Source organism: Chelonoidis abingdonii, chromosome 9 (assembly GCF_003597395.2).
Source record: "Chelonoidis abingdonii isolate Lonesome George chromosome 9, CheloAbing_2.0, whole genome shotgun sequence".
Taxonomy (NCBI): domain Eukaryota; kingdom Metazoa; phylum Chordata; order Testudines; family Testudinidae; genus Chelonoidis; species Chelonoidis abingdonii.
The window spans coordinates 76,665,362-76,679,470 of NC_133777.1; the positions used below are offsets into that span (position 1 = coordinate 76,665,362).

General features: G+C 39.7%; 1 protein-coding gene across 2 annotated transcripts in view; it reads left to right on the top strand.

Moving 5' to 3' along the window:
* Positions 1-13,793, top strand: part of ARRDC4 (arrestin domain containing 4) — a 17,061-nt gene extending 3,268 nt beyond the window's left edge. The window contains exons 2-8 of one of the 2 annotated variants that reach the window (XM_032783028.2): positions 2,660-2,729; positions 3,183-3,330; positions 8,834-8,936; positions 9,625-9,881; positions 10,775-10,934; positions 11,240-11,394; positions 11,517-13,793. In XM_032783028.2, coding sequence (XP_032638919.1) covers positions 2,660-2,729; positions 3,183-3,330; positions 8,834-8,936; positions 9,625-9,881; positions 10,775-10,934; positions 11,240-11,394; positions 11,517-11,573 — 950 coding nt within the window. In that variant the 3' untranslated portion in view covers positions 11,574-13,793. Of the gene's footprint in view, positions 1-2,659; positions 2,730-3,182; positions 3,331-8,833; positions 8,937-9,624; positions 9,882-10,072; positions 10,649-10,774; positions 10,935-11,239; positions 11,395-11,516 lie in introns of those variants that run through there. The other variant, XM_075069703.1, reaches the window with a different exon arrangement.
* The last annotated feature ends 316 nt before the right edge of the window (positions 13,794-14,109 follow it).

Sequence of the window (14,109 nt, forward strand, 5' to 3'; positions counted from 1 at the left end):
GGGGCTATGTCCGAGGGAATGAGAGTGGGGTCTAAGGGGAGGAGGTGTGAGGCGTGGGGGGCGGGGGAAGGGGTGAGCAGGGAGGGGGTTCTGTAGGAGGGGCTGGTCATAATGTTCTTCCTGCACAAGGGTCTCCTTGTGGTGCCAGTAGTTCTCTCTGGTGACTTCTCTGATTTAATGTTGGTTTGTTTCTGTGTCTTCCTGTTCACCTTCTCTGCCAAGCCTGTTGGGGAGCCAGCTGCTCTGGGGAGATAGCCCTATCCCTAAGAGAAACTCTTAGCAATCTCCAGTTAACATGTCAAGCTCACAGTACTTTTGCAATAGTAATGGGTTAGTTGCAGCCACTCTTTCACAGCTGGCCTTTATTTTCAGGTGTATCATCAGTTTGAAACTCAGGAAGTGAGTTCCCAAAATAGGTGTGACGTTTCTTGGGTAGTTGAAGCTGAGGAAATGAGAGATGAGGCTCCTGGGGTGTCTTCCTGACTCACTGGGGGATTTTTTTGCATTTCTGATACACTTCTCTTTCAAGCTGCTAAGAGGTATCTAGTAAAATTGAGTAAATGCATTTGTTTGATAAATACAGATGCTTTGATTAGATTTCTAAATTAGCTTTTTAACAACAATATCTGATAGAAGCCCACCTTTCCCACTCCTTGAGTGTCTGTAACACTCCAGAAAATTGCCATTGACCTTCTCTGGGTCCATAGGATTTGCCAACCTCTATCTGCCTTTTGGAGGGATTTGAGGTTTAATAAGCAGTAGCTTGCACCTGTTGAGAAACACTTTTATGTGCTGTCAGCTTCTGTTTGGAAAAAGTCAGAATTGTGTTTGACTTGGTCCTCATTGACACAATTTAAGGAGATTTGTTCAAGTGACTGTGTTAGGTCAATGTTTCCCAAACTTGGGATGCCGCGTGTGTAGGGAAAGCCTCTGTCGGGCAGGGACGGTTTGTTTACCTGCCACGTCTGCAGGTCCAGCCAATCGCAGCTCCCATTGGCCGCGGTTTGCTGCTCCAGGCCAATGGGAGCCACAGGAAGCGGTGGTCAGTATGTCCCTCAGCCCGCATCACTTCCAGCAGCTCCCATTGGCTTGGAGCACCGAACCGCGGCCAGTGGGAGCTGCGATCAGCTGGACCTGCGGACGCGACAGGTAAACAAACCGGCCCTGACCGACAGGGGCTTTCCTTGAACAAATGACATTCCAGGTTTGGGAAACACTGTGTTAGGTGTTCGAAATGCTGCTGTGTATTACTGTTCCAACACAAGCTCTCTTTTGGGGGTGTATTTGGAACAATACATGAAAAATATACTTAAGAATGGCCATACTGGGTCAGACCAAAGATCCATCTAGCCCAGTATCCTGTCTTCTGACAGTGGCCAATGCCAATTGACCCAGAGGGAATGAACAGAACAGGTAATCGTCAAGTGATCCATCCCCAGTCACCTATTGCCAGCTTCTGGCAAACAGGCTAGGGGCACCGTCCCTGCCCATCCTGGCTAATGGCCATTGATGGACTTATCCTCTATGAACTTATCTAGCTCTAAAGTCTGCCTCTTTAGCCTGAACTTTCCCTTTTTCCCCCATCCCTTTCTTGTGTTCATCCTGAATCTCTCCTGTCTAGCATTACATTTGTTTGATTATGTAGTCATTCAATTACAGTCTCAGTTCAAATTCCACATGATTTGAACTTGGGCACCTTAGAGTGCCTTGTAAACAGTTTTTCAAATCCTCAGTAAGGAGGCTCTCAAAGCAGCTGGCCTCCTTTTGATATCTTAGGGATATTTGATTATATATTATAGTGTTTGTTCAAGAATATAGGTCGAGCCTATAGAAAAGCTTTATTTGGAAATGAGACTATGCTGAATGCTTGAAAGTTGAAATATAAGGAATTTCAAACTTGTTGGACAGGCTCTTTAAGGACACAAGAACCAAATTCTTGTATATTTAATGGTATTGTATGGCATAGTTTTGGAACAAAAGGGATATTGTACACTTATTTGCGGTGATATGAGTAATTTAAAAATGTTTTTTCCAAAGCAACATTGGTTCAATTTAAAAGAATGCTTGAGTCTGGAATATTGAAACAAAATCTTTCCATAAAATGGAGGAGGGAGAAAATCCAATAGAAACACTTGTTCCCCAACAAACATGATGCTGCCATGTTTGTGACTCTGTAATTGCAGCATTGTGCTACTGCATGAGCATCAAAGTAAAACTGGCTTGTCTGTTTTCATTGTCAAAGCAAAGTGACAAGTAAATATAAGGAGAAAATTAGAATTTTTAAATACTTTTCATATAAGATCTTTTGTAATAAAACTAATATTGAATATTAAACTTTTGTGATCAAACTTTTCTATCAATAAAAGATGGTTAGATTGTTAACTATAAGAGTGGATTAACCCTCTCCTCCAAAAAAAGAAGAACCTTATAATTACTTATGGGAAAATTTTATTGCAATGTGGCTAGAGTTAAGTATTGAAACTTAAGATCTAAACATTTCCTTAGTTTCATTAGTTCAGCAGTGAACTTGGTGAATATACTGGGTCTGAGCCAAAGCCCACTGAAGTCAGTGTAAATTCCTTTTGCATCTGAACAAAATTCCATAAACTATATAAGCTATTCTAATTTTTAAATAGAATATAACCTCATTCTTCTACAGGTGAAGATGGCTTATTCCTGTTAGAAGCTGGAAAACATGAATTCCCATTCAGCTTTCAACTTCCACAGGAGTAAGTAAAACAATGTAACTCAGAATGATCATTTTGACAGTGTTTTGCTCTTGAATTGTAACTAGAGTAACTGGAGCAACTTAATCTCTTGGTTTTGATTTCTCTATATCAGATTAATAAATAAACTTTTATATGGTTATCTTGACCAGCCATCACATAGGCTTGCCTTATGTTTTATGATTTCCCCAAGGGCTTAAATACAAATCTTCCCATCATAACACTGGTAGCGGAGCTAGAGAATCCAATAGAAATATAACACTGCTTGCTATATTTGACTCAACCATTGAAGCATTGTGCTAGTGTGTGAAAATCAATGTAAAATTGGTTGTTTTTGTTGTCTAAGCAGGGTTAAAAGTAAATGTAAGGAGCAGGGGGTGTAGTCACACACAGAAAGTTTGGAATCCTATGATAAACTTACGTGTGAAAATGTTTTTTTATGACTGTGTGTTTCAGACCTTTGGTGACCTCTTTTAGTGGAAAGTATGGCAGCATTGAGTACTGTGTGAAAGCAATTCTGGAAAGGCCTGTAGTACCTGATCAAAGTGTAAAGAGAGAACTTCAGGTTATCAGCCATGTTGATGTCAACTCCCCAGCTTTCTTGGTAAGAGTAGGTTTTTTGTTTTTTGTTTGTTTTTTTTTAACCTGTGTTCAAGAAGTATTTATACCGAGCTGTAACCAGTTCAGTGGCACCATGGTCTGTTGTTTGCTGACTTCTGAAAGCATATAAGCTCCCTTCTAAGCTTTCTCTATAAATAGATGATCTTAGGTTGTGTGAATTGCAAACAGTGGCTTTTTTAATACCTTTGATTTAATACCTCCCTGTCCACAGGGCTGCTTTTGCCAAAAAGTTATGCAGGCTTGAAATACATTAGTAAGGCTGAATAATAATAATAATGTTACTTTTACCAGAGCAACTACATTCACAGGATTGCAGTGTCCTAAACTCTTCAATAATAGTAGGTTGAGGAACAGTAATTACAGAAGAGTATTAATCATGCTGAGACTGTCATTTAAGCTCTGGCCATTATGTTATGTATCCTTCCATTTTGCATGTCATTTTCTAACATTAAGTGCATGCATGGAGCTACTTCAGAGATCTTTTCAGTTATTTCTTTTAACAGATTTGGCCACATTAAAGCATTGAACTTGTAATAATTACTAGAAATACTGTAGAGTAATAAGAAAGATCAGCCTATAAGTAACAACAGAATAGGCAAGATGGAAGCTAATGAGCTAGATTCTTTTATCTAAACCCATATTATCAAAATAATATAAAATTATACCTTGCACTTTCATGATATCAGCTAGGACCTAATGGTTTTATTCATTTAAATATGAATGTCTGCTTCAGAGAAAAAATCTAGGGTAATGTTAACGTTCCATCATAATACTAATGAGGCTGAGGTGTGTGTGTTTTTTGTTTTTGTTTTTTTCTATGTTGGATGAGTTACACTATATTAGGAGAAAAGTATCCTTTTTCTTTCTTTAAAATTTAGAACTTGTATAAATCTTTTGGCGATGACGTGTAAGGAATAGATCTAGTCGTTACACACAACTCTATTAATGGTCAAAAATAGGCAATATTGTTGTGTGTGAGATTTTATAAAAAAAAAAAATTCCCTCTCACCCCTATGGGTGGTATGTGTCTTCCTCAACCTCGCGGTCCTCTACCAGAGGCCTGGGAGTTTGAGGGTTCTGCGCAGTATCTTAGCTGTTCCTAGCACTGCACTCTTCTGGACAGAGCTCTGATTGATGTTCCTGGGATCTGTTGGAGCCACTCACCCAGCTTAGGAGTCACAGCCCCGAGTGCTCCTACACCACTGGACCACTTTGGCCTTCGCTTTCCACATCCTCTCTAGTTCCTCTTTCAGGCCCCTGGTACTTCTCAGCTTCTCATATTCCTTCTTCCTGATGTTGCTGTCACTTGGCACTGCTATATCTATCACCACTGCTGTCTTTCTGCTCCTTGTCTATTACCACGATGTCGGGTTGATTGGCCAGTACCTGCCTGTCCGTCTGATCTGGAAGTCCCACAGAATCTTAGCCCTGCTATTCTCCACAACCTTCTGTGGAATCTCCCATCTGGTCTTGGGGTCTAGCCCATACGCTGTGCAGATGTTCCTGTTCACAATGCCAGCCACTTGGTTGTGCCGTTGAGTGTATTCTGTTCCTGCCTGCATCTTACATCCTGCCACTATGTGTTGGACTGTCTCTGAGGCCTCTCTGCACAGTCTGCACCTTGGGTCCTCTCTATGTGGTAGACCCCTGCTTCAATGGATCCGGTGCTCAGTCCTGTTCCTGTGCTGCTATGATCATGCCTCAGTGCTGTCTTCTAGTCCAACTCTTTCCAGCCACTGGTAGGATTTCCCAATGTCAGCCATCTCGGCTATCTGTCGATGGTACAATCCCATGCAGGGTCTTGTCTTGCCATGGCACTTCTTCTGCTTGGTCTCCTCCCATGTCTGCTGCTGCTCAGGCATTTCTCTCAGCAGCTCATCTTTTGGGGGCCATCTTACTGATGTACTCCTGGATGTTCCGGGTTTCGTCCAGGACAGTGGCTTTGACGCTCACCAAGCCCCGCCTTCTTTCGGCTGGTAGACAGTCTCTGGGTGTTGGACTTGGGCGGAAACCTCCGTGCATTGTGAGGAGCTTCCAGGTCTTCACATCAGCAGCTTCCATGTCCTCCTTTGGCCAGCTCACTATACTGGCAGGGTATCTGATGACCGCAGGGCGTATCTGTTGATGGCATGTGATCTTGTTCTTCCCACTGAGCTGGCTCTTCAGGACCTGTCTTATCCTTTGGTGATACTTGGATGTTGCTGTCTTCCTTGCCTCCTCATCATGGTTTCCATGTGACTGTGGGACGCCAAGTACTTGTAGCTGGTCTGTATGTCTGCTATGTGGCCCGCTGGTAGTTCCACCCCATCAGTCTTGACTACCTCCCTCTCTTCACTACCATCCGGCCACACTTCTCCAGTCCGAATGACATCCCGATATCCTCACTGTAGATCCGCATCAGGTGGATTAGCGAGTCGATGTCTCAGTCATTCTTAGCATACAGCTTGATGTCATCCATGTAGAGAGTGGTGGCTATGGTAGTTCCACTCCTGAACTTGTACCCGTATCCAGTCCTTGTGATTATCTTGGCTGAGGGGGTTTAAGCCTATGCAGAACAGCAGCGGGGACAGTGCATCACCTTGGTATTATGCCGCACTTGATGGCCACTTGTGCAAGCTGCTTGAGTTGACTTCCAGTGTTGTCTTCCATAGTCCCATTGAGTTCTTGAGGAAGGTCCTTAGTGTCCTGTTGACTTCGTATAGCGCCAGACATTCACAGATCCACGTGTGCGGCATTGAGTCGTAGGCTTTCCTGTAGTCAGTCCAGGCTGTGCTCAGATTGGTCTGTCTAGACCTTGAGTCTTGGGCGACTGCTCTATCTATGAGGCAACTGGTATTTTGAGCCTCTGGTGTTGTTCCCAATGCCCTTCTGAGCTGTGCTCATGTACTGGCCCATATGGTCCTGTAGCTTGGCGGCTATGATGCCTGATAGGACTTTCCATGTTGTGGGGAGGCAGGTTATTGGTTGGTAGTTGGACGGTTCTGTTCCCTTGCAGGGGTCTTTCATGATCAGCACTGTCCTTCCTTGTGTTAGCCAGTTGGGTGGGAGCCTGCTGCTAGCAGCTGGTTCATCTGTGCTGCTAGGCGTTCATGCACTGCTGTTAGTTTCTTTAGCCGGTAGTGTGGATCATGGTCAGTTGCTGTCCAGGTGTGTCCTAGGTGCTGTTCTTGACCCGCTGCTGGATGTCTTCTACTGTGATGGTGACTGGTTTCTGTTCTGGAAGATTGCTGTGCTCTGTTCTCAGGTCCTGCAGCCACTTTGCACTGGTGTTATGAGTCTTCTCTTTCTCCCATATGTTCTTCCAGTACTGTTCAGTTTATACTGTTCAGTTTATATATATATTTGAAAGGCACTTTTCATTATGTTACTATATACTCTGAATATCTTTTTCTTTTTTTTTTAAAAAAAAAGCTTGTCATTTAAGGGCACCATAAAGAAGAGCTTGTTCAGCAGGAATCTAAGGTTACATAATTTAAATTCTGCAAAGAATCTTCTAACATTGGGATTGTGCCCCTTTTCTTTATACAATATGTATACATAATAAGGCTGTACAGGGTTTTTCTCCAAAAAGTTGTTTTGTGTGGTGGTGACTTTACTTTAGAAATACCAGGAAAGTAAAGTCTGGTTATCCTTGATTTGCTGGAAGACCTACTTGATGTCTCAGACTACGTTTACTGTGGGCTCTGTCCTGTTTCATTTACAAAGTCTGGTTTTATCCAAAATTTAACTATCCATTCATGTTAAATAAGTAGTTACAATCTAAAACTAAAATTTCAAACAGTCCAAATAAAAATCACATCTCAGTTGACTGATGTTTCATTCGTGACGTGTGATGTTGAAGTCGCAACCTGAATTTCTAATGTTAAAAAAATCAGATTTTTTAATGTAAAAAGTTAACATTTTGGTTCATATCCATACATCATAAAGAAAAGCACAAGCCATTTTTTTTCCTGTACAGTTCATCTTTTAAGCAAGAGCCTAAAATAGAGAATCAGACTTGAGCATCAGGTATCTTTTAAATGTATCTGTGTGTTGATTAGTAGTGGTATGAGGTTAAGGACTTGATGATATTTGTACTAGGCAACTTTGATTAGAGGACAGGAATTTGGTTATTTAGGACCAGATTCCTCAGCTCATTGCACACAAGTGAAAGTCAATGAGACTTTGCTTGTGCTCAACAAGTTACAAGATTGGGGCCTTTCAGTGACTCCCATCCTTCATTGATTCACATACCACCATCTTAAAAATGTGTTGTGAAGTGAATGGATGGAACATCAAGCTCATGTACCACAGTTTGGGAACCACTAATACAGTGTTTCCCAAACTTGGGATGCCGCTTGTGTAGGGAAAGCCCCTGGCGAGGCAGGCAGGCTTGTTTACCTGCCCTGTCCACAGATCCAGGCGATCACGGCTCCCACTGGTTGCAGTTCACTACTCCAGGCCAATGGGAGCTGCTGGAAGCAGCAGCCAGTAAGTCCCTCGGCCTGTGCATTTTTGCATTCTGTTCATAGCTGCAACTGTTCTGTAGTACATAGGCTCTCATGATGCACCAAAATTGGGAGAGCAATACTTTGAATGCCATGGAGCAGTGCATCGAAGTAGCTGAAAGAGTGTGTTGGGTTGTGGCTAGGTTTCACAGACTGCAGTAATACTGGCTGCTGCATATCTTTTTTAGGACTATATTAGTGAAAATGAGCTAGCTAGGTAGATGCCTTGGATCCTGACTTTGAGTTATGGTAAGCTGGGATTCTATGTCAATCACCTATTTAGTTTACTTTCATTTTGTAAGTTTACCTGTGCAAAGCTCCAGAAGATTGCTACAGTAATGTAAATTTCACCTAACGTGACCCTCCTCCTGTGAGAGAGCTGTTTTCATTGCTTAGGTCTGAATTTTAATGTATGTTTGTAGTTTAACTTAGCCTTGCAAAATTGCTATGAAAATAGACCAGCGCAGGCACAAAATGTACTCACTCGCACTTTACTGTGATTGATACGTAAAATATAACTTTATCTGCCAAATAGTTGCTTGTTCCAGGCTAATGGGTGAAATAAAAGCTAAACTAATTACTTTCATTTTCTTGCATAAAACTGAAATATTAATGTAAACAACCAAATACAATCATTGCCCTTCAGGGAAGATATTTTCTCTTGGCCCTTTAAAGGCCATGACTGTGAAACTTGGCTGTAACTTGCATGCATTGAACTTTGCAGATATGTTTTCAATGCTTTTGAATTTTATGTAGGTCACTTTAATGACTTTTACATGTAATTTTTGTTTGGCTGGGTTTTTTAACTTGGAAATGACCATCCTGGTTGAAGACCATGGGTAGCTCCTGCTGTCTTCAGTAGTACTACCAGGATTTCATCCCAAACTGGTACTGAGCTAGACTTCAGAACTCTGTATCTGTTAACTTTAATTTCACAATGCAAATAGCTGGCAAATATTTGCCATTTGAAATTAAAAACTTTTATCGTGTTTTTTGTAGATGCCTGTTTTGAGAAGCCAGGAGAAGATGGTTGGCTGTTGGTTTTTCACCTCTGGTCCAGTCTCTCTGAGTACCAAAATTGAGAGGAAGGGATATTGTAATGGTAAGAATTTGCTTCAGCTCTGAAATACACTTGTGAATATTAGCATAATCTTAATAATCAAGCTATTTGGTCCTATCTTCGAACACAGAAGCTGTGCAAAACAAACACTTGTTTGTAACAACAGTTAAATGAATACTTTTCATTTGGCTGTTAGTGAAATCAGACCTGTGTAAAGATTACATCTGTTGGTAATGCAAATTGAAAGCTAGTGTTCTTATTCAAAAAGTGGTCTACATTTGAGATACCAGGAGTGTAAAGGACAACAAAATAAAGCTTTTGGCAGGCAGACTGTTTTACTAGAATGTTATGTTTAGCTTTTTTCTGTAGAACTCTCTCTGTTAAGAATAATAGATTATATGTATCATCACGGTTTCTAAGTGCTTATCACAAGCCTTCTGGAAGTGCAAGTATTTTGCTGATATTCTTAGAGAAACGCTAGACTACATCTAGCAAACCAAGCTTTTACAGCATCTCTAGCTTATAAAAGTTGATAACACCTTTTTTTTTTTTTTTTTTTTTTAAAAGTTAACTCTGGAAGCCAGCTTGCAAAGGTAGACTACAATAAGGGTATGATATTAGCTTAGTTCATCTATTACATATGACGTATAGACTTTGTAAAGTGTGTGATCCTCAAATAATGCTAGAAAACTGCACATTTATTTACAAGACTTTTTTTTTCTATTTTTAGAGGAAGCCATACCAATCTATGCAGAAATTGAGAATTGTTCCTCTCGTTTGATTGTTCCAAAAGCTGCCATTTTCCAAACACAGACTTATCTGGCCAGTGGGAAGACAAAGACTTTCCGTCAGATGCTTGCCAATGTACGAGGAAACCCTGTTGCTTCTGGGAGTACAGATACCTGGAATGGGAAAACTCTGAAAATTCCACCTGTAACCCCTTCGATTCTTAACTGTTGTATCATCAGAGTAGAGTATTCTTTAGCTGTAAGTATAGGTTTTTTGTCACCAATAAACTTAGTGTTTCAAAATAAGCATATAATTTGAAGTTCATTAATAGTTTATGCAGCTGTATGAATGTTTCATGATGTCGTTAAATCTTAAAACTTCTTTAAAGTAAATTAAATGTTAGTATGGAGGTGGAAAACAGACTACAGACGTATCGGTGACTTCCATAGACAACAGCAAGAATGGGGCACAATCTCTTTCCAACAAAGAGGACAATGTCAGATTGGGTAAAGAAGATAATTATAGTGACTGGTTGCTGTTGGTACTGGAGACCAGACAGGAAGAACTTTTTCAGTGAACAAGATGGAAGGTGAACAGGGTATGGAAGAGGTTCTCTTTCTCTTTTGGGCCAGCTATCCAGTATATTATGAAGAAGGAAAGAGCAAGAATGCGGCATCGTCTGCAGGCATGAGGGGCAAAGAGAGAGGAATTGGAAGTTATTACCAGGATATTGAAACTGAATGACAGGAATTATTGCGATGGAGGAAGTGAAGAGAATTTAGGGGGAATAAGTAGTTAAACTTCACACGTTTAAAGCCCATCAGGGGAAAAATGAGTCTCATTAGATGGATGGAGACAAGTCAGAAGTGAAAAGGTAAACCTAAAAGTAATTTTGCATCAAAATTCTGGTTGAAACGTCTTACAAAACAAGAGGAAAAGGTCATCTAGAGGCAGCCTTAAAACTATTGTCTTCTTTCTATGCTTTTTCAAGTACTAGCTATACTTTTCTTATCTGGACTCAGTAAATTTGTTTTTTTTCTATTTTTAATAACTTACATAAAGGATGTCTGTCTGCCTCTGTGAAATCCAGTTCCATTGTATCTTCATGACTCCTCTCATCCTGTTGTATGCGGGGGGGATTTGTCGCACAGGTGTTTATCCATATTCCTGGTGCTAACAAGTTGATGATTGAATTGCCACTGGTAATTGGCACAATTCCATGTACTGGGTTTTCAAGCAGGAACTCCAGTGCCGGCCAGTTCAGCGTGGACATGAGTTGGTTGGCGCTGACCATGCCAGAACACCCTGAAGGTATGTCATCTGGATTCATGATATCTATAACAGAAGCAGGGACTGTTCTGCCAATTTAAAGCTTCAATTCTTGTAACATGCGTTTTTGAATCACTTCAGTTTATTAATACCATAAAATTGGCATACCCTATGAATTTCCTGTTCACCAGAGGTAATGTCATTAAAATAAAATCTAATATTTGTAGAATTTTTAATTGTTTTGTTGGGATATAAATTTCTTAATGTTTTCAGGAATTGAGATACATACGCAGTCTAGAAACAAGTGAATCATTCAGTGAATTTGACAGTGGCATTTTTTTTTTTAGCACCGCCAAATTATGCTGATGTAGTATCGCAGGAAGAGTTCTCTAGACATGTTCCTGCTTATTCACAACCAGTTGACTGTGAGGAACAATTATGTGGTCACATGTTTGCCTATATACAGGAGTTCCGGTTTCAGCCTCCGCCTCTCTATTCAGAGGTAAATAAAACTTGCTGCTATTAGATTTGTAAACAAAAGTTTTCCATATCAAACTACATAAAAGGTTTAAATATTACATGACTATAGGAAGTAATCATTCTGATTTTTTTTTTTGTCTACAGATTGATCCACATCCTACTCATATAGAAGAGAGACAGTCTGTTTCATTCATGCTCTAAACAATATTTGAAATAGCTGTATTGTGATGAAATTGAATCCCTTATGCTTCAGCTGTTAGTAAAGCTAAAAGGAAACTGCTTTCCCATTAAGAGCTTAAGTTCAGAAACAAAGTGCAAAGGCAATTGGAGTTGGAAGTCTGAGCATGCTTGGTGTTTAAAAGAATCTCTTTTGGGTTAGCCTGCATAGGAGATGTGGATGTCAAATTACGTGACTGAGTGGGAGCAGCCAAGATTCGAGGTGTGGGAAGTGTTCGAGAATATTCATGAAGAAGAGATACTACATAAAGTTTTTTAAGGCTGTATCAAAGAGGAATGAAAATGTACTTACACTTAAGGACTGCTTGGAAGAATCTGAATTAAAGTACATTTGTATCTCAAGAATAAGAGGTACGATAGAATTTCCAAAAGATTCTCTTGTGTTCCAGGGCTTCATTTTGCACTGTCTGTAATCAAGAGAAGGAACACTAACTAAAATCTGGAGTTCCAGCTCTACCTCCAGCTACAAACAATCTTCATGGGAACATATTCTAACATCAGACAAGTGGTACTATTTCATCATTCATGCTGAGTTTCAAATTGTCATGGATAGCTAATATTTTGCCATTACTGCAATATTATGAAGGCAAGTCTTTATTGTATGAAAGCCAAACTACTTGGATAACTATGCACTGTCTTTTTTGTTTTGTTGTTTCTACCCCCACCCCCCACAAGAGATCTCAAGGGAATTATTCTAGCCTCTTGTGTTCCTATACACACACGCAATTAGTATCTTAAGCTTGTGGATAGCATGATAATGGGAGGCAAGGAACAGAGAATGTCTTCTTGCCAATAGCAGATATTTATCAAAGTGGATTTATTCAAAAGCCTTTTAACCCTACCTCTGTTTTGGATACCTATTTAGGATCAGACTGAGACCAAAAACAACATCTAAGACTCGCAGTAATCTGCAATGTTCTAAAAGGGACCCTAATTTCTGCAGTTAACAAAAAAAGAGGCAAGGGGTTTGGGGAGGAGTATACATTTAGTTTAGATCTGAAGACAAAGCAGAAGGTAAATGTATTTTGACAGCAATCAACCAGCAAGGGAACAAAATCCTTCTGTAAAGGCACATCTTTTTCATTTGTTTTCTGTGGTTTTGTTCAAAGACCTACTCTGTCATTGGAGGCTGCACTATTCATTGTTATCCATCCTCTAGTATTTTTCCTGTCTTTAATTTTGCTTTGGTGCAATATTTTACTATTTTCTTCCTCAGGTCACTTAAAACAGTGAGATTTTTTTCTTGCTGCTAAGGACGAAGGTACTGCCCTTACTGCCTTCGTCTAGAGTAGAATGTTTTTGCGTCTTACTAAGCATGAATTTGTGTATGTAATCTGATCGATGACCACACTGTCAGCAGTTCACTGAGAATACGATTTTTCTAATGTGCAAGTGTCCAGTTTACAATAGTGTTAGATACATGGTTTTTAGAACTGCTAAAATTACTTTTGTATATTTGACGAAAGGCTTTTGGGTAGAAATGCTAGTACTCCATATGGTAGAACACTATTTTTCGGTGATTTAAAAGTAAGTGTCATTGCAACTTCTATCAAAAACTGCAGTTTTAAAGTGTTTAAATGGTTTTATATCTTTAAAAATCTTCACTTAAGTAACGGATTTTTCTGCAGGCATATTTATTTTCACTTTGTCTCCATTCTTTTAGTATGAATTTTTTTCTTTAATTTCTAGCTCTTCAGTTAACTATTGACTCACCATTGTGTATAATAGATGTGGTGCTGATGCAGATATATGTATTTTAAAACTGCAGTTTCTTTCATTTTAAGTATTATCTTCTCTAACAAATGCAGCTTTAACCAACATTTGACTCCATCTTTTAGAAGACACTTGGAGTTTTCTTAAAGTCCCAAGTTCAGTGTAGCGGTCATGCGTGTTGGCGGAATGCCCGTTTTAGTCAATGCAGTATTTTTAATTTACAGCACTTTTAAAAGGGAACACACAAATATTGTCCTGCTAAAATATCATTTGTCCTAACTAAACTGATAGCCACACTGTTGCTGTTTAACTTTCATGTCAGTCATACTGAATATTAACCTAAGAAGAATGAGGACTATAAAACCTAATGATTGATCTGTTACCTGGGTAGTATGTTGGTACAAACATGATCATGCAGGCACGAATGTGTGTCAATGAAAAGTAAAGATGTGTCTCTAGTTTAAAAAAAATCCTTGGTTGCTTCTTGTGTGCAGGAAAACTGTGGCCTTAAATTGTGGCAAAAAAAAACAAAAAAATTCTTAAATGCACAAGAACCTTTAAGAAAAGGATGTAAGTTTGAAGGCCCAATTCTGCTCTGCAATACCTAGTTTAGAGGGTGGAATCAGGTCCTTAGTTCTGTACTTTGCACAATAATGAATTCAGCATGCACGTGGGTTGGTTTTGATAACTGTGAAACAAGTTTAAAAAAAAAAAAAACCTTGCTGTTCAAAACTTCAACATGCAGGGATATGATTGTATTTTGTACTTGTATGAGCCCTATGGGTTC